At 38.5% G+C, this 21,683-nt stretch overlaps 1 protein-coding gene across 3 annotated transcripts in view; it reads left to right on the top strand.

Moving 5' to 3' along the window:
- The window catches only part of cacna1ha (calcium channel, voltage-dependent, T type, alpha 1H subunit a), a 231,413-nt gene that overhangs the window by 157,116 nt on the left and 52,614 nt on the right, over positions 1-21,683 (top strand). For 2 of the 3 annotated variants that reach the window (XM_057861425.1, XM_057861426.1), the window contains exons 11-18: positions 330-496; positions 7,668-7,862; positions 8,341-8,492; positions 11,096-11,281; positions 11,375-11,492; positions 15,582-15,737; positions 20,364-20,451; positions 20,563-20,840. In XM_057861425.1, coding sequence (XP_057717408.1) covers positions 330-496; positions 7,668-7,862; positions 8,341-8,492; positions 11,096-11,281; positions 11,375-11,492; positions 15,582-15,737; positions 20,364-20,451; positions 20,563-20,840 — 1,340 coding nt within the window. The remainder of the gene's footprint in view (positions 1-329; positions 497-7,667; positions 7,863-8,340; positions 8,493-11,095; positions 11,282-11,374; positions 11,493-15,581; positions 15,738-20,363; positions 20,452-20,562; positions 20,841-21,683) is intronic. The other variant, XM_057861427.1, reaches the window with a different exon arrangement.

Raw genomic sequence — 21,683 nt, forward strand, 5'->3', positions numbered from 1 at the left:
TCCTTTCCAACGGTGTTGCGCGATCATTGTCATGCTTCGGCTGTGAATCCATGGGTGACTCAAATTGCATTTATTCATACCCACATCGTCACCTTAATCTTTACACTTTAGGCTGCTGCTCATATTTTATAGAAATGGCATGTCCTTGGAGGATCCCTGGTATAGAGACGTCAGCAAGCAAAGAAAGTGTATATAATTTGCAAAAATCCAATGGAACTCTTCTAACATGAAAAAAATTAAACTGTGCCAGCTGATGGCTTGACTACACATTACGACATAGAAGTGACCCTCGTGCAATGTGTGATCCTCTCCCATCATTCCCCTGGCAGGTCAACAGAGTGTGTTGTACCAGCTGGCAGGGATGGTACCCAGTCCACTGCTCCTGGAGCTACTGAGCTGCCCTCTCTGTGCCCGCAGCTTGGAGACCATTGAACTGGAGTTGGGTGATTTCGAAGGTTGCAGGGGAGAAGCTGATGGACAGCACGACTACCTTCAGGTCACTTTGGATGATAAACACTTGTAGCCTTTAACTCATTGCTTGCCATGAATAGTGATAGACGTCAAATTAATTAAAACTGGAAGGATAGAGTGCTCATGTTTTAGTGCCATTAGCAGTGCCAGATGTCCAATTTGGACTGTAAGCGGCGAATGAATAAACATTTGTTCAGTCGCCCCTCCCAGTCAAAATGTATCGGACGTCTAGCGCTGTCAATGGCAGCCAATGAGTTAACAAGAAAGTGTTCCGAAAAGGGAGAGTGTGAATGAAAATTCGTTATATGGACGAAATGAATTGGACGTCTCAGGCTGTCAATGGCAGCCAGTGACTTAATAGCAATATGCCAATGATAGATGTCCAATTCATTTAAACTTGGAGGAGTGGCTTTGAATGCTCATGTTTCAGTGTTCCAAACTGCGCTTGATGTCCAATCGATTTTGACTTAGATATGGCGGAAAACACAGACAAGACTGAAAAAGCAGTTTCTCTTGCACTCCTCTTTAAAAGAAACTGCTGTATTTTAATCCAAAACAACTGTTGTGTTTGATCGAACAGTACAGTTGTGGTCAGAAGTTTACATACACTTGTAAAGAACATAATGTCATGGCTCTCTTGAGTTTCCAGTTATTTCTACAACTCAGATTTTTCTCCGATAGAGTGATTGGAACAGATACTTCTTTGTCACAAAAAACATTCATGAAGTTTGGTTCTTTTATGACTTTATTATGGGTGAACAGAAAAAAGTGATCAAATCTGCTGGGTCAAAAATATACATACGGCAGCGCTAATATTTGGTAACATGTCTCTTGGCCATTTTCACTTCAATTAGGCGCTTTTGGTAGCCATCCACAAGCTTCTGGCAAGCTTCTGGTTGAATCTTTGACCACTTCTCTTGACAGAATGGGTGCAGTTCAGTTAAATTTGATCGCTTTCTGACATGGACTTGTTTCTTTAGCATTGTCCACAAGTTCTCAATGGGGTTTAAGTCAGGACTTTGGGAAGGCCATTCGAAAACCTTAATTCTAGCCTGATTTAGCCATTCCATTACCACTTTTGATGTGTGTTTGGGGTCATTGTCCTGTTGGAACACCCAACTGCCCCCAATACCCAATCTTCGGGCTGATGACATTAGGTTATCTTGAAGAATTTGAAGGTAATCCTCCTTCTTCATTATCCCATTTACTCTCTGTAAAGCACCAGTTCCATTGGTAGCAAAACAGCCCCACAGCATAATACTACCACCACCGTGCTTGACGGTAGGCATGGTGTACTTGGGGTTAAAGGCCTCACCTTTTCTCCTCCAAACATATTGCGGGGCATTGTGGCCAAACAGCTCGATTTTTGTTTCGTCTGACCACAGAACTTTCCTCCAGAAGGCCTTATCTTTGTCCATATAATCAGCAGCAAACTTCAGTCGAGCCTTAAGGTGCCGCTTTTGGAGCAAGGGCTTCCTTCTTGCACGGCAGCCTCTCAGTCCATGGAGATGCAAAACACGCTTGACTGTGGACACTGACACCTGTGTTCCAGCAGCTTCTAATTCTTGGCAGATCTGCTTTTTGGTGATTCTCGGTTGAATCTTCACCTTCCTGACCAATTTTCTCTCAGCAGCAGTTGATAGCTTGCGTTTTCTTCCTGATCGTGGCGTGACAAAACAGTGCCATGCACTTTATACTTACAATCAATTGTTTGCACTGTTGCTCTTGGGACCTGCAGCTGCTTTGAAATGGCTCCAAGTGACTTTCCTGACTTGTTCAAGTCAATGATTCGCTTTTTCAGATCCATGTATGTATATTTTTGACCTAGCAGATTTGATCACTTTTTCTGTTAACCCATAATAAAGTCATAAAAGAACCAAACTTCATGAATGTTTTTTGTGACAAAGAAGTATCTGTTCCAATCACTCTATCGGGGAAAAATCTGAGTTGTAGAAATAACTGGAAACTCAAGAGAGCCATGACATTATGTTCTTCACAAGTGTATGTAAAATTTTGACCACAACTGTATGTCTATATGCTGCCATAGCAGATTCGTGGTGCATTAAGCCCCCGAACTATTTTCAACTTGTTCGTTTTATCCTAAAAAACACCGTTTACAGACGTCGCACAACCGCTTTTGTTTCAACCCAGCCATAAAATGAAGGTAATTAATTATATTTATTATTCAAAATGTCTGTCATCTTTGTCTTAGAATCATTAAATGATGTCTAATATTTGGTTTAAAAAAAAAGCGACTTTAAAAAGTTATTCACTCGCATATTTTAAACTTTTAAACAAATTACATCACTATGAAAAAAATGGTGTCTTTAAAAAAGTCACGAATATCTACCTAATAACTATCGCTTGATTGTATTTTTTTGTTACTGTCGCATTTTCTCCGATATGTTACATGATAAATAATCAATCCAAACAAAGAAAAGTTGAGAAAAAAAAAAACGTTTAAAAGGGTAAATATATGAAAAAGAAAATCTTGACCTCTCCTTGATGACTGTGATTTCTGCATCGCGACCCTTGTTTTATTATCGTGTTTCACCCATAAAATCCCCCCAAAATCCAGCTGTGTCTTGACACTCAGTGATACATGCTACATGGAGTTTTTGGATTGAAACAAGGTAAGTACGTGATAATATCTCGTTAAAGTCATGGCGTCTGTAATTCTGCTCTCGCGTGCTCTCACCTTCAGATAGGGTTTTTTTTTTTTTTTTTAAATGCCCTCCTGTTCAAAATTTTTCCTACCCCAGAAAATTGAGATTTTAAGCTTTCCAATGATGTATCACACATGCATATTGGACAATTTTGAAATTTGGCCAAATTGCCAATCTCAGAGCGGAACTTCAAGTCACCTAAGTGTTTTCCGCCATATAGCGAATGATTTATAAGCAGAGTGCCATTGCCAAGGATAGATGTCCAATTCATTTAAATTCATAGGATTGGCTTAAATGCTCATATTTCAGTTCCTTCGATGGCGCAAAGATGTCCAATCCATTTTGACTGGAATGGGCAAGTGAACACTAGTTGGTTCAGTCGTCCGTTCCAATCAAAATGTGCATGAGTTAATAGTAAAGTGCATCGATCTTAACATTATCAATATTGTAGTGAGGAATGATTGGTCATACATGATGAGAAACCATATTCTTACAAGGGATGTCCCGATCGGATTCCGTGATCAGAGAAATTGGGCCGATCGAGTCATTTTTCAGAGGATCAGAATCAGGTGGAAAGGATCGGATTTTTAATTCTAATAAAATATAGTTGTTTTTCTGCTTCATGCTCGTACAGCCTCTCACCCTCCCTCCTGCTGTTTTTTTTTTTTTTTTTTGATCACCAGTGCAGCTGGCTTTTGGTACTTAAAGTGAATGATGATGAACAGGTTTGTTGGTTTGATCTGGCGATTGAACGCTTGGTAGCTCTACGATCAAATGCACAAATTTGTTTATCATCGTTCAGTCAGTCTTCGTTGTAGAGAGGCTGTTCTAGACAGCTTGAGCGTCAAAGCGTGAGTGAATTTGAGTCACGCATTTAATAGAGACAAGAATTTTTCTACGTCATTCTTGTTTAAAAATAATTGACATTATGAAGGGGGCACGGCGAGACAGTGGTTACCACAGTTCACGCATCATCACAGTTCTGGATTGTGAGTTCAATCCCTATGTGGGTTTTCTCTGGGTTCCTGCCATATCCCAAAAAAACATGCATGGTATGCTGATTGAACACTCCAAATTGTCCGTAGGTGTGAACGTGTGCGTGAATGGTTGTGTGTCTATATGTGCCCTGCAACTGGTTAGCAACCTGTTCAAGGACTCAGGCATGAAAATCTCTCACCTTTTGGCGAAATTCGCAGTTTTGAAGTCAAAAAGGGTTACCCAAGTGAATTGTGTAGATCTGAGGAGAAATTTTTTAAGGGGGAATCGTGAGATTTTTTTTTTTAATGTCGGACGCTTGGTAGGCAAGCGGGGAAAAAGCCAAAAAAGTGCACCAGAGTGGCCAAAACACTGAACGAAACAAAGGAGGGTACACTGTTGTGTCCTGACTCAACAATGCCAAGCTTGGCTGCACGTCGGCCGTGAATGAACACCTAAAGCGCCGTCACCCAGTTGTAATTTTGGAAGACGACAGGAGACAATTACAAGCTGACAAGACAATTACAATTACTAACTAACTAACTAACTAACTAACTAACTAACTAACTAACTAACTAACTAACTAACTAACTAACTAACTAACTAACTAACTAACTAACTAACTAACTAACTAACTAACTAACTAACTAACTAACTAACGACATGTTTTATTGAAGTTGCTAAGCCTGTTGCAATGAGTTCGTTTATCGCACTGTAAATAAAAATGAGGGCAGTAATTTTCATGGCTATGTTTTATTACCGCACGAGCACGTAAGTGCATACATTTGTGCGTGCATGCTGATGGCTAATGAGACTCCAGTTCCTTTAACAGATATTTGTTGGTCATCAACACGCCGTAGCATTAAAGTTCGGACATAAAAAATAAAGAAACACATCTATATTAAACACTGTAAACGTTAGCATTGCTACATTGAGGCTAATGGGGAAAAAGACTACTTTAGCCTGCTATAAAACATTGACGGTCTTCTCCAAAACGCAAATTTGCAGTTAAAAAGTGACATTTCCAACATGAAAAATCGCAGGTTTTTGTGAATTAATAAGCGGCATCAAAAATTTGCTAAATTGCTAAATTATAAAAAAAAAAAAAAAAAAAAAAAAAAAAAAGATTTTTACATTAGTCGACTAATCGTAAAAATAGTCGGCTGACTAATCGTGAGAAAATTAGTCGTTTGGGACAGCCCTAGTTGTACAGTGTACCGGAACATATTTCCTCCACACCCTTTTCACCTTTTTAACCCCTGACCCATTTTCATGCCTGCAAAGGTGTACCCCGCCTTCTGCCTGGAGTTAGCTGGGATAGGCTCCACCACCCCCTCGACCCTCGTGAGGATAAGCAGTTGAGAAGATGAATGTTACGGAGAGTGATTAAAAGTGTGCCGTTGAGGTTGATACATTGAAAAATGTGGGTGCACCTATATTTTGTGCTTGTGCACCTTAAGAAGTATGGAGCCTTGGCAATATACTGTATATCACAATGTCAATTTTTTCCAATATCTTTCAAGCCTATTTTATACATGTATATTTTTTACTCTTTAAGTGTTAAAAAGTCACACAAAAAAATCCAGAAATAAAATAACATTGCCAAAAGATACAAAAATATATACATCTTATACTCAGCAAAACTCCTGTTAAGCGCGAAAGAGGAAGTACTGTAAAAAGTACAGTACTGTAACCAAGGGCATAGGTTTGGTCTCAGTATTGGTAGGGACGATATAACAGCACAACCTGCATGTACACTTTTTGCTGGGGATGGGACCTTAGTAAGACCCAACAGACTGGGTGAACGGCGGTCAGGGCTACATTTCTCACCAATAAGAACCTAATTAATTGATAGGCTAAATGATTAATGCAAAATAAATCTGTATTGATTTATACTAGCTTTCGCTCTGCAAATTTACATTATAACGTTTTAATCTGATCATTTTTCTTAAATCAGTCGAATAATGTTCATCTTGTTTTAAGTTTTAAAGGCTAGTTCACAGATTAATGTGTCAGATTCTTCTAATTACTTTTAGTAAATATTACCATTTGTTCTTATTAAGCCAAAAATCTAAAAATCGGCCATTTTTCACCAAATCAAGAAAAAATGCTTTCAAATAATGTTTTGAACAATATCTATTCCTGAATTAAGAGCATTTCTGACAAACTAGTTTTTTAAGATTAAATATAGAAGTTTTTTGCTAAAAAATAGGTGTCATATTTTCAGCTAAGTATTTTTCTTATTTCAAGAAATCTGAGTAAAATTTATTTCAAGCACTGGCAGATAATTTCACTCATTTCTAGTAGATTTACATTGAAAACAAAGGAATTGAAGGTTTTTTTTTTTTTGGGGGGGGGGGGGGGGGGTCAGTTTTAAGGAGGTGGGTTTTTGCAGTGCATATGCATTGGTTAAGGTGTTACACCGTATGATTCAAACCTTTGTTTTCAAAAACTACTGAAGAAACATTTTAAAAACCAGAACAAATGTCTGGATTTAATGAGCAAATTTAAATTGCATTATTTTAACAAAAATTATATCAACATACACATGAAATACATACTTGTTAATCATCCAGTATCCAGGAATGCAAAAAAAAATAAATAAATAAATTGTCAGCATAAATAAACAAAACAACAAAAAAACGCCTTAGGTAATTCCAAAATAAAAAAAAATGGAGCCTTCCTACTGGAAAAACACTACTTTTGTCCACACTTTAAGACTACATAAGCAAAATGAAAACTGGGGAGAAGGAGGTAAACCTTGGTTCACCACATTTCTTACAGCTGAGCCGAGTTTACTATATTTCTCAGTTTAATTAACATTGACATAGTAGAATACACATAGAGAAGGACACTTCTCCTGAAGCAGTTACCCAGGTTAGCAAGTTTACTGTTTAATGTAATGGTAATGCTAAACAGTGATGCATGTCGGACTTTCAGAAGCAGAATTAGTGGTGCCCACCGTTTCCCAACTTCACAACAATGACTGCTGGCGAAGGAGGCGGCATATGGACATGTAACATAATTCTGTACTGCGAGAGTGTGCATGTGTGTGGGAGGGGGTCAAGTCATCAGCCAAGGAGGAAAAAAACATGGATTGGCTCATTCAGCAAGTGATAAGGGGGTAAATGTAAGTCTTAAAATAATGAAATTAATTCACTTAATAATGGTAGGGTCAATTCTATCGTTACAACATGTAGGAAGACAATCTAAATGACCTATATAACTAAACACGTTATATATAATGCAAATAAGGTTGCCTAAATGTTGGTGAGGACAATTTGAGCATCCTGAAAAGTTGGTAGTGTTTTATCCTACCGTCCCTATGCAAACCTACACCCTTGACTGTAACATGTTTGGAACTTTTGTTCAAATAATTTAAAAAAATTCCGGTCGGATCGGGATTCGTTATCGGCCGATTCTCAAATTTAAGTGATTCTGACTCGGACTTGGGTGTAAAAATATGCAATTAGGACATCCCTAATTTGTACTGTACATTGCAAATGCAGGTGATCAACTTAATTTGTCCTTATGCGTAAAATTGTCCATTTTCAGGGAGGAGATCTGAGAAGTGGGAGAAGTCGGGGCAGACGAAACGGGGCGATGCAATACAAAAACGGAGCGCTCCGGGCATGGATAAATTTCAGGGAGAAACTGAAGAGAATAGTGGAGAGCAAATACTTTAACAGGGGGATCATGACTGCCATTCTTGTCAACACTCTCAGCATGGGGATAGAGTACCATGAGCAGGTAAGAGGCACCATGATTTACAGTAATACGCTTGTTACATGTTGCATGGTCAAAACAACCATGATTGGATGAGTTTATAACTTCCCTAACTGTATTTTAAGGCAACTTTACTCTTGTTTGTTAAACCTCCAAAATTGGTTTTCCTAATTATGCTATCAAACTAAAAAGTGCTTCTGCATTGAAGCGAGTGGTAGTTATTGTTCCTTGACTCGAGTCCCTCACTTGAATCTACTGGATCATTGACTCTACGGTGGGTTAAGTGGAACAGATCATTGCAGATAGATTGGAGCTTTTCTTCTCCGTTTGATGGATTGGGCCTGACTGCCGCTCGGGAACTTGATTGATAATAGCTTGATTTAGGGCACACACTCCGAAGGACTTTACAGCTTTGGGGTAATATAGTGGAAAGACTGACTAACTTCTCCTTTCCTCCTCCCTCCTCTATCCCTAACCTACTTTTGTTTTCTTATTCCTGCAGCCGGAGGAGTTGACAGATGTGCTCGAGATCAGCAACATCGTCTTCACTAGCATGTTTGTTTTGGAGATGGGCTTCATGCTGCTTGCTTTTGGCTTATTTGGATACATAAGAAACCCATACAACATATTTGACAGCATCATTGTAATTATCAGGTAACCAGCCAGGTTCATATTCTTATCAAGTACATACAGTTGACATTTTTTCACTGTAGGCCACTGCTGAAAGCAATGCTTCTCCAGCTTGTCAGCCATTAGCTGTGAGGTGTTGCTCTATCCGTCTTTATAATGTGCTGACCGACTCATAATGAACTCATGAATCAGTCCAGAACGGTTTCATGAAGCATAAACTAACCTACGATAACAATGTAATATTATAACACCAACAAAACATGTTACATCAACACTTAAAGATATGTACTCTCTATAAAGTGACGAATTAATGGCCAAATTTCTTTCTTACTGGAATTGAATGAGTTTAGTGACCTGTCACATGCGCTATTTTGGACAATGCAATCAAAAAACCTGGTCAATACACCTACTTTTCCACAACATAATTTATATAATTTCTCTATGACATAACGAGAAACATTTTCACAATTAGTTTATTTTTCATTCAAAAATGTTTGGTGGTGCTATCAAGGTCTCAGGCAGGCAGACAAAATAATCATATCCAACCATTACACTGTTGTTCATGTACAGTAGTTATTGAACTTAAAATCATTGACCACATTTTTAAAGCAAATTTATCAATAGTGTATTTTTATTATTAGAGGTGGGAAGCTCTGGGTACATCCCAATACAATACAAATACATACACATTGTGATACAAGTTCACGATAATCTTGCAATACAGCAATACATGGGTGGGGAAATCAATATATTCTATGATCAGGGGTGGAATTGAGATGGGTGGAGTGGCCCAAGAGTCATTGAAATACCGGCCCACTTCATGGACGGTGTTAGAAGTCATCCAGCCAGCAACACAGATGTTTACTACTAATATTCACTAACCTTGGCCAGAACCTATTCATAAATGTTGATTTACAGTTCCACAAAAATGAGAATTGTAACCTGATCAACGTATTCATGTAGGACTTTAAATCAAATTTTATAAATTTTGGTACAGTAAAAATTCATAGTTTTAAGTATGGGAGTAGTCAGAGAGGTGTACTATTAATATTCACCAACCTTGGCCGGAACCAATTCAGAATTAAGAATTTACAGTATCATATATATGAGAACCATAACGTAAATAAAGTTCACATGCAAGACTTTTAATTCATTTTTCTGAATAATGGTAAAGTGAAAATCCATTGTTTTGAGTGTGGGAGTAGTCAGAGAGGTCCACTAGTAATATTCATCAACCTTGGCCAGTACATATTAAGATTTGTGGATTAACAGTGCCACAAAAATGAGAACTGTAACCTACAGTCAACTAAAATGACCCGTTGCTGCGAATAATATTGTACTGACGTGACAGTGCACATAAAGCACATGTAGGTTTTAAGATCAGATTATTTCATTTTTAAATTATGACAGCTCTGGTGTTAGACAGTTTTTTTATGAGCAGCGCAAGGACAGGGAAGTCGACAGACTTGCAGCTCAGTTGGAATGCATTTACCGTAATTCTTGGATTACGCAGGTGTGCTTTTTTAGGGTCGGCTCATTTGACCATGAGCCCACCGTGCCACCGTCCCATCGGCCCACCAGGGAAATCCCTGGTATCCTCATATGCCAGTCCGCCTTTGTCTGTGACAACTATTAGTGCTGTTAATCTTACTTTAAAAAAGTAATTAGTTACAGTTACAAATTACTTCTCTCAAAAAGTAATTGAGTTAGTAACTTGTTTACCTCATTGTATAAGTAATTAGTTACTCAGCAAAGTAACTGACGGGACTTTTCATGTTCTACACGTTATTACATTATACACTCTATAACATCTTGCAAATTAAAGATGTTTATATTAACTGATTGAAGAATAAAAACACTACATACAGTATTTTAGAACATTTGGTATTTATTTGGATCAAATATATTAGTCCATTAAGAAAACACAAATTTATACTTGTGACTATTAACCTGTGCAAATCTCTTAAACTGTATGTTAGGCCAACTGCACAATAAGCACAACAACACTATGCTTAAATATTTTGTCAAGTAACAATATTAAATATTGAAAATGATTCAAGTTTGATTACGCAACTATTGAAATTCCCTGGCCTCCCACTCTGCTCTCTCCAGGCAGGCAGCTGATGTCTGATATAATCAGACAACTCGTGCTTCATTCAACCAAATTGTAGTAACACACCCCTTCACACCCTCAGTTACGGTAACTACGTTGCAAAGATGGGAAAAGCAATTACTTAGATTACTCCCTAATGAAAAAGTAACAACATTAGAAACGTTGTTATAGTCTAACGCGGTTATTAACAACGCTGACAACTGTTAAAAAGAAAAACAAGCTATTTCTAAATGGAGAAATGTAAAATTTTCATTCCCTCCCTCCCGCTTGAAATGAATGATGCATTTAGCGCCGTAAATGGCAGCCAAGGAGATAACATCGATGTTATTCTGCTGGAAAATTTTGGTAGCAACCTGTCGATTATTTTATTAAACTATGAAATATTTTTTAAAAAAGATTACTTGATTCCTGGTTGGGGCAGAGCGATAACCTAATGAGACACAAATGATTGCGATATAGTACCATGTCGATATATTGTCACACTCCTAGTTATTGTATTGTCTTGCTTTTTCAGTGTGTGGGAAATAATTGGTCAAGCTGATGGTGGGTTGTCGGTCCTGCGTACGTTCCGTCTGCTTCGGGTTCTGAAGTTGGTTCGTTTCCTTCCTGCACTGAGGAGACAACTTGTCGTCCTGATGAAGACGATGGATAATGTGGCTACCTTCTGCATGCTTCTGATGCTCTTCATCTTTACCTTTAGGTGGGTATTCATGAAGGAAATAACTAAAATATTCCAGGTATATCAATGCTGATGTAATAAACGTGTAAATGTTTTGTGCCTCTGTCGGTGTAGCATACTGGGTATGCATCTGTTTGGCTGCAAATTCAGTCTTCAGACTGATGATGGAGACACTATTCCTGACCGAAAGAATTTTGACACTCTACTGTGGGCCATTGTCACCGTATTTCAGGTCAGTTGATTGCACGGAAGTATAAATACATACAGTAGATAAATGTTGCAGAAGTGGTATTTTCTGACTTTTATACAAATTACAGTGCAATACCCTAACAACAATCTTTTAGGGACAACTGCATCATCTATCAACACTCAACATTGTATAAAACATTCTGCCTTTGCAATGTTGATCATGTAATTTTTTGGTTAAATTTTTGCCTCTCACTAAGTTGAAGGTATCCACTATTATAAGCATATTCCAAAGTGTTTCTGTTCTATGCTATACCACTACAAACTAACATGTTTCATGCCCGAGTTTCTATCCTGTTTATACCAGCCATCAGTTTGAACTTAATGCACCTACTCTTTTAGACGGTGAGTGTAGATACAGCATTTTAATGGCTCGACATCCAAACATTCTACTTGCGTGTTCTATCTCTGAAACCTTTTAAGGTGCGACGTTTTAAAGCATACTTCGAAAATAAATAACATAAATCATTCTGAATCTCAATAAAGTCAACATGTGCTACTTTGCCATCCAAAGTCAAAATGCGAAACTTGAGCGTGTTTATGTGCTTGCTATATAAGATCCATTCTCATGAGCCAAGCTTCCTTGGCAAGTTCTCTGCTCATTAGTCAAAGCCTGTCAAGTAAATTGTTCTTATGCACAGTAACCACTTCTCTGGCCCACTCTGATTCTATTTTCTAACCTCTGAGGAGATACTGTTAAGTCTCTCGGTCAACAGTAGAACACCATTGGTGTCCCACTTTGCTGCATGGAGGAGAGAGGTGCTGAAAAAGCATTTATGCTTGGTTGACTGTCATGTGCAGAAGTACTGTACACTTACTGTAGTTTTGTGGACAATACACTCAAATAGGATACAATAACACCCAACGTTACACACCAGCACGCACACGGATGCAGCCAAGCTCACAGCACAGTGAAATACCTCCCTGCCACAGGGTTTGAGTGGGTTGAACGCTTTCATGCTGCATCATGAACACTGTCCTACTTTTAAATGCTTTCATCTCAGGCATTGGTTTAAAAGCTACTGCACGTAAACACACACACACACACACACACAAACTGCACACTCACTCACATAGACCTTGCTTGTCATCTTACAGTAATCCCTTGTGGAAGAAGTTGAAGTACTGCTGCATGATGGCAGTAAAAGTATCTCTTCTGAACATGTAAAACCCAAAAGTCCTGAAAAAGTGTAAATGTTACCAGTTATTTATTTTTTACTGTACTTATTTTTTAATCCCCCAAAACCTATGCACAGGTCGGACTCTCATAGTTGGCTCTTGCTGGTGTTGCACTGATATCAATACTGTGCTGGTAACAGTACTGATAAGGCACTCAAATAATGTCATAGGTATCGGGGAGTACTAAGAAATGACGTACTGATGCTGTGCAATATGTACTCTTTAAAATCTAGATTCCAACCGCTAGTCATTCTACCCAAGATGGCCGCTAGCTACGCACACGCCGTAAAAAAAGGAACGCTTGTCGCCCTTCCCTAGAAGATGATAGACGTCCATCCTTCTGCTGTAAATTTCAATGACTTTATCACTCTGAGATGTCCAATCCATTTGAAGCGGGAGTGTGGCAGTAGCCCTCCCACTTCAAATAGATTGGAGGTCTCGCTCCTTCAATGGTAAACAATGAGTTAAGCAGTGTCTGACCAAGCCACGATAGCAATTACAGTGCTGGCCAAAAGTATTAGCACCACAGCAATTCTGTCAGATAATGCTCAATTTCTCCCAGAAAATGATTGCTATTACAAATGCTTTGGTAGTAATATCTTCATTTATTTTGCTTGCAATGAAAAAACACAAAAGACAACGAAAAAAAAAAAAAAAAATTAATGTTACACAAAACTCAAAAAATGGGACGGACAAAAGTATTGGCACCCTTTGAAAAATCATGTGATGCTTCTCTAATATGTGTAATTACAGCACCTGTTACTTTCCTGTGGCACATAACAGGTGGTGGCAATAACTAAATCCCACTTGCAGCTAGTTAAAATGTATTAAATTTGATTCAACCTCTGTCCTGTGCCCTTGTGTGTACCACATTGAACATGGAGAAAAGAAGGAACAACAAAGAACTGTCTGAGGACTTGAGAAGCAAAATTGTGAGGATGCTTCAAGCTCAAGGCTACAAGTCCATCTCCAATGTTCCGGTGTCTACCATGCGCAGTGTCATCAATAAATGTAAAGCCCATGGACCTGTGGCTAACCTCCTTAGATGTGGACAGAAGAGAAAAATTGATGAGAGATTTCAACGAAGGATTGTGTGGATGGTGGATAAAGAACCTCGACTAACATCCAGACAAGTTCAAGCTATCCTGCTGTCCGAGGGTACAACAGTGTCAACCCATACTATCCGTCGGCGTCTGAAAAGGGACTCTACGGTACCCAGGATGACCCCACTTCTGACCCAGAGACATAAAAATGCCATACTGGAGTTTGCCAAAGCTTACTTGAGAAAGTTAAATACGTTTTGGAAGAATGTTCTCTGGTCAGATGAGACAAAAGTAGAACTTTTTAGGAAAAGGCATCAACATAGAGTTTACAGGAACAAAAATGAGGCCTTCAAAGAAAAGAACACGATCCCCACGGTCAAACATGGCGGAGGTTCCCTGATGTTTTGGATTTGCTTTGCTGCCTCTGGCACTGGACTGTTTGACCGTGTGCATTGCATTATGAAGTCTAAAGACGGCCAACAAATTTTGCAGCATAATGTAGGGCCCATTTTGAGAAAGCTGGGTCTCCCTCAGAGGTCATGGGTCTTCCAGCAGGACAATGAACGGAAAGACACTTCAAAAAGCAGTAGAAAATGGTTTGAGAGAAAGCACTGGAGACTTCTAAAGTGGCAAGCAATGAGTCCAGACCTGAATCCCATAGAACACCTGTGGAGAGATCTAAGGATGGCAGTTTGGAGAAGGCACCCTTCAAATCTCACAGACCTGGAGCAGTTGGCCAAAGAACAATGGTCTAGAATTCCAGCAGAGCATTGTAAGAAACTCATTGATGGATACCGGATGCGACTGATCGCAGTTATTTTGTCTAAAGGTTGTGCTAGTATTAGGTTGATGGTGTCAATACTTTTGTCCGGCCCATTTTTGGAGTTTTGTGTAAAATCACAATGATTTAATGTTTTTTTCATTCTCTTTTGTGTTTTTTGACTGGAAGCACAATAAATGAAGATATTACTACCAAAGCATTTGTAATTGCAATCATTTTCTGGGAGAAATTAAGCATTATCTGACAGAATTGCAGTAGTGCCAATACTTTTGGCCAGCACTGTAATTAACAGTCAAGTTACAATGGAGTGCAGGGATCCCTTCAAACTTCGCGCCATCAGTCCATTGCAGATTAAAAAAAAAAAAAATCCTGAGCTGGTCGCTTCTCACTCGCTCCTTCCCTCCCTCTCCCTGCTCTTTGTTCGTCATGCATACAGTGCACGTACACTGGAGTTGTTTGTTGAAGTCAACGATGATTGACAGATGAATGCGTTTGATCTGGCCAGATTCCCGAACTTCCGAAGCGCCGCATGCGTCAGTCATCGTTTAACTTATTAAACAGTTGCTGTGGCAACTCATTGTGTGTAAGTGAGCAGCTCCTAGCGGATTTGAGTAGACTCACTCAGATAAGCATTTAATAAAGCCAAGCATTTTCTACTTGTACTTTATTCCTTTTTGAAAATAATTTGGTGGGACAGTAACATGTTATAAATTTATCATAACTATACCATTTGAAGTGCTTTAAAAAATCATTTCTTAAAATATATATACTTTTTTTTTCTGAATAAATACATTAAACACTCACAAAAAAAATAAAAATAAAATAAAAATTTTGCGCTCTACTTTGCGTTTTTTCACTTATCGCTGCGTGTTCTGGTCCTCATTAACCATGAAAAATGAGGGATCACTAATACAAAAAATGTGGTATCGGTGCAGTAACAGCATTGGCCAATACCAAACAACGGGTGTTTGAATCGGTAGTCAAAAAAATGGTATCATTGCAGCACTACTATTTCCCAAGTTCCTGTATGTGTGCCAAAATTGCTTTGAATTTTTGTATTTTGAATGTGCAGATTCTAACCCAAGAGGACTGGAACGTGGTGCTGTATAACGGTATGGCCTCCACCTCCCCATGGGCGGCCCTCTACTTTGTTGCCCTAATGACATTTGGAAACTACGTGCTTTTCAACCTGCTAGTGGCCATATTGGTAGAAGGCTTCCAGGCTGAGGTAAATGGCATCATTTTAACATCTGAGATACAAATACCGAGGCTGTTTTAGAAGAATGACATATATTATCAAATCGATACTCACTTTTGAATGTCACAGAGGTATACATTACATTTATGTTTAAAATTAAAGATTTCAAAAATAATAAATAAATAATTAACCGTGGGTCCAAAAATCCTATTTATTATTGATTGAAAGCCCAGTACGATTAAAAAGGTCTCATATAAACACCTTAGCCAATCGGATTCCCCCGGATCTTATTGTATTTTGGATCGGATTGTAAGTGGTAGTCTATGCCGATTGATAATAAGTGGAGCTGATTGGGTTGATAGAGAGGCTTGTTCGGTTTGCGCATCGCTCCTGCTACCTAAAAGGACGCTGGTGAAGGAGGAAGTGCGCATCTTCTTCTCTTATGCTGCCTTCATGTGATGTTGTACTTAATGACAAATACCACTTGTCACGTGAAAAATTGCATGTGAACGCCCCCTCAAGTCGTATTAAGTACTGGAAAACTGGGATTTTATCATGATACCCAAGTTTCCGTTTACTTTTCAAAATGGCGGAGCACAAACAAGAAGTTATGAATGGAAAGAAACCATAAGTTTTTTAAGACGATTTATCGTCAATTTGCACTTTTTTTTTCACACCAGCATCAAAATAAAGTGTACACATTTATCAGACTCTTATTATTATTATTTTTAACCAAGTGGTTGCTAAAACATTCAGTTACAAACAAGAGCTTACCGTTTGCATTTTGATGCAATCTCTTCTTGTTCTGGTTGATGTATTCAGAGGTCTAAAACCATTTCGGCCACTCAGGAAACATAAATGAAATCTGTGTCTGCTGTTTTTTTTTTTTTATTGCCACGATAAGAAAAACACATGAACAGGACATACTTGTAACTACCAATTAGCAAGTGGTAAGGATCATCTAAACCAGAGCATGTGAAGTCACCACTACATATTGCAAGAGGTGGGTAGTAAAGCGTTACATTTACTCCGTTACAGTAACTTGAGTAACCTTTTAAGAAAAATGTACTTCTTAGAGTAATTTTACTAAGACATACTTTTTACCATTACTTGAGTAGATTTGTGAAGAAGAAATGCTACTCTTACCCGACTAGTTTGGGTTATACTACTTGTTATATTTTTCTTCTTTACATATTAGATTTTACTGAACAGTGGCTCAACCAGTTTCACCAAAGAAATGCCGCATTAATAGTCACATGACTCCATTATACCAATCAGACTCAAGCTTGCCGTTCTTTGATCACGCCAACCTGTTCAATCACGTGGCGTCTTTGGGCGCTGTCACATTAGACCAAGAGGACCAGGGTCCGGTTGGAGAGCTTACACGCAACAAGACTTGCAAATGACTTTTTTGAAAAGGTTTAACATTCACCCCCTCCACCCCAATTCCTGCTGGAAAAAAGGGGTAAAACACCCGAAAAATGGAACCTCTAGTGCAGGCATTTGTTTCCTTAATACTGTAACAACCGCAAAGAAGTCGCCAGCTTCGTCAGGTGTTGTATCCTTTATTTTAGAACTTGAACAACTTCTGCACGATTTTTGAACTGACCAGAGTTTGTTTGTTTGTTTGTTTGGTTCGAACTAGAGTTGGGATGCGCGTTCACTTTTACAAAATGAAGCGGACTATCTAAGAAAAAGAACTCTGATCCATTTAAAACGGACCAAACAGTGCTAGAGTGAAAGCGCCCTTTAATTAAAGCACCATAAAAAATTAAACATTTGACATAGAGTGCTGCTGTCAACATGACTCAAAAGCACGGATTTTAATCACTCTCCCAGTTTTCATTTGGCTCTGATTGACCACGGGAAAACGGAGATATGGACCTTTTAGTTTCATAAAAAGAAATATGTTTTAGAGGGCTTCATGCTTCATTTTTGTAAATTTTTTTCTCTCGCCGAAAGTTTTTGTTGCTGTTGTATTTCTTTGAGTTCGTGTGGTTATGTGATATGTCAGAGTACAGTATAATAATAACAGTTCATATAGATAACTTTGTGTTGAGAAAAAAAATACCATTGTTTAAAAAAAAAAAAAAAAAAAAAAAAAAAAAAAGCATCTTAAGTAGTTACTCACAATGTTACTCATTGCTTAAGTCATAGACTTCATAATGATATGGACGGGGCGCAGGGCCGATTAATAGGGGGCCTGCATTGTTGGCGTTGCCCTCAAAGCTGACCGAGTAGAATCACAGACGAGCTTTTTTCATTGAAAATTCTTGTGAATAAATGCTTAAATCCCTGAATTCTTTATAGATATGGTTGAAAACACTCTCCGTTCTTGGTTAAAAGAAAATAAAAAAAGTGCAGTTAGCATTTATATTACGTAAATACGTCGAAGTACAATGCTAGTCAGTCAGTCAATGTGGCGGGCGCCATATGTAAACAAAGCTTTTCCGGTGAAAATTCTTGTGAACAAATGCTTAAATCCCTGAATTCTATATAGATATGGATGTAAAACAGTCGGGATTCTTGGTTAAAAGCAAAAAAAAAAACAACCCCAAAAAACCTGCAGTTAGCATTTATTTTACGTAAATATGTCGAAGTGCGATGCTAGTCTTTCAGTCATTTTGGCAGCTGCCATACGTAAACAGAGCTTTTCCGGTGAAAATTATTGCGAATAAATGCTTAAATCCCTGAATTCTTTACAGATATGGATGTAAAACAGTCTCAATTCCTAGTTAAAAGCCAAAAAAAAAACAACGTGCAGTTAGCATTTATTTTACGTAAATATGTTGAAGTACAATGCTAGTTTGTCAGTCAATGTGGAGGCCGCCATATGTAAACAGAGCTTTTCCGGGGAAAATTCTTGTGAATTTAGGCTAAATCCCCAAATTCTTTATAGATGAAATATGTTGAAGTACAATGCTAGTTTGTCAGTCAATGTGGTGGCCGCCATATGTAAACAGAGCTTTTCCGGGGAAAATTCTTGTGAATTTAGGCTAAATCCCCAAATTCTTTATAGATGGATGACGTAAAACAGTTTCGATTCTTGGTTAAAAGCAGAAAATAAAAGGTGCTGGTAGCATTAATTTAACGTAAAAATTGCGAACTATGAGTCTAGTCAATCAGGAAATTAGCGGCCACCGTAGTATGTAAACAAAGAGATTTTCCCGTTGAAAATTCTTGTGAATAAATGCTTAAATGCTCAATTCTTTATAGATATGGACGTAAAACAGTCTTGATTCTTGGTTAAAAGCAAAAAACCGTAGAGTTAGCAGTTTTTTACGTAAATATTGCGAAGTATTAATGCCAATGCTTTCGCGGCTAATTTCACCCATTGATTTTTTTCACAACGTTTTAAAATGCATGCATTGTATGAAACATATAATAATTATCTTGAATCCTTGAACAAATCACTCCTGAGACAATCCATCCTGTTTGTATGCGGTAAAGCTTTTGTACTTTTTCAACCTAAATCCGGCATTGGATCCCTGCATGTGTTGACTAACTGCGACCGACTGCGAATAACTGAAGCGGACTGTAGGACAGCCCCCTGCTTGAAGGCGTAAGGCAGTGGCTGATGGATGTGACCCGTCAATACTATTATAAAGTCTGTGCTTGAGTATTCTTTTCACCAAATTCTGTTTTACTTAGTATACTTGCGTACATTTTTTGGATGACTACGTTTACCTTTATTTGAGTAATATTATTTTGAAGTAACGCTATTCTTGCTTGAGTAAAATTTTCTCTGCATATTACAAGTAGTGGCAGAGAATAATGTAATGTGCATATCAAAAAGAAGAATCCAATCAGATTCAGCTGGGGCCATGCAAACACGGATTGAACGTGAATCTCTTTACTTAAACTTCATGTATACCGATCAAACCCTATTCACTTATTATGATTGATTCCAATTTGATTGAGGAAAACTACCCGTGTAAGTGTACCCAGTGAGAGGTGCCTATGGTATTTTGTCTTCCTGAATTAGTTTCATCAAAGGCTTTTTATTGGAATTGCACAACATTGTTTCTGACAGAAGAGACAATTGCCTAGCCAAAGTGGGTTTATTGTGATAGCATTGCCAGGAGATGAGAGGATAGATTTATGTTTACTTCTGAGCAGCGTTGAATCACAGCAGCAGTGTTCTGGCCTTGTCTTGCTGTTAATAAACTCCCAACTGAGCCATTCCGGGGCCACAGGTGCAGGCTCTCAATTACAGAAATGTCCACATCAAGTGAGGGATCACTGTTTTTAAAAGGGTGCAAGAGGATGAAGATTACTGTCGACCGCTACTGCAAACTCTAATCGAATTGATGATCAATCCATCCTCTTGCAACCTGCTTGTAGTGCGAACCAGGGAGCACAGCGTACCTCCAGGCACGGAAACGGCTACAGTCATTTATTTCCTGCTCCTTAGATCTTTTTAATCTGTTAGCTGCACCATGTTGACAGATATTTTGGACATTAAGCAGCAGTTAGGTGGTTTAGAGAATACAAATAAAACATTTTATTCCTCGTTTGCGTTGCTGTTTTGTTAAAACCTAAACTAAAATTGTGTTCACAGAAAACTAGTCTTTAACAAGCATTCAATGTATGCAATCAAATACGTTAGTGAAAGTTTAATTGTGTTTTGAAGTAAAAACAATGTGTATGTTTTAGGGTGATGCAAATCGCTCAGAGTCAGATGATGACAAAAAGTCAGACAACTTTGAGGAGGATGAGAAAATAGAGCAGCTCAGAGACACTGGTGAGTGAAATGGTGGTTTATATATTCATGTTCATGATCACTGATGCCTTATGACAAGTTAGCCTCACTATTGCATCTGTAAAAAAAAAATGTCACCTAAACCCTCTACAGAGCTAAAGATGTATACTCTGATGATGACAGCCAATGGCCATGTTGACCCGCGTGGTTCAATGGCTCCTCCCATAATCATGCGAACGGCAGCAACACCCATGCCCACTCCGAAAAGCTCTCTGGGCCCGGAATCCTACCTGGAGGAGGAGGTCATGGCAAGAGAGGGTGTTCTGCAATATGGAGAAGTCGGACCTCCCAATCCAGAGACCGTCCACCAAGACTCACGTCGTGGAAGCTCCACCTCAATGGATGCCTTAACATGTGATCAAAGATCTTTGGTGAGCTTACTTCCAAATGATATCTGGTTGATCCTCAAGTGTCACACTTTTTGTAGAGGTTACAATCCAAAATAAAACAATTAAGAGAAATCTACATGACAAGTTTTCCATTCCAATCAGGAAGAGGGCTGCAAACAATTAGTGTACTGTATAGGGCTGCAACTAACGATTATTTTCATAATCAATTAATCAGACGATTGGATTAAACTAGGGCTGTCAAATTTATTGCGTTAATGGGCGGTAATTAATTTTTTTAATTAATCATATCAAAATATTTGACGTAATTAACGCATGCAGGGAATGACTCGTTCATGCATTGCCTCAAACAGTTTACAATGATGCCGTTTTAGCATATTGAGAGCGAAAAGGCAGATAAATGCGAATAAACATAACGCAGAGCATATGGTATACCATTTGCAGCCACTACAGACAGTCATGGTTGCCCAACTTTCCATCATGCATTTAGGCGGAGCAGGAGACGATCTTTGACTTTACACGCCTAATTGAACACAACGCAGAACATAATGGTTACCATTCGCAGACACCACTGACAGTCATGGTTGCCCAGCTTCCCATCATGCATTTAGGCGGAACAGTTAAGTCGCTACAGTATCATTTAGTGAAAGCACAACAAAAATAATATTCATATCTCTCAAAAAATAATGTTCACAAAAAGAAAAGCGCTCAATGCAAAGAGAACTGGCAATCCCAATCAAAATAGCTATGCAAAACACATAAAACTTACTCAGACTTTGCCTTGGCTGGATCTCTAATTAAGGTAAAACTCGCCATTGACACCTTGTGGTGTATTTCAAACACTACCTTACGTAGTTAAAGACACTG

This window comes from Corythoichthys intestinalis, chromosome 16 (assembly GCF_030265065.1).
Source record: "Corythoichthys intestinalis isolate RoL2023-P3 chromosome 16, ASM3026506v1, whole genome shotgun sequence".
Taxonomy (NCBI): Eukaryota; Metazoa; Chordata; class Actinopteri; order Syngnathiformes; family Syngnathidae; genus Corythoichthys; species Corythoichthys intestinalis.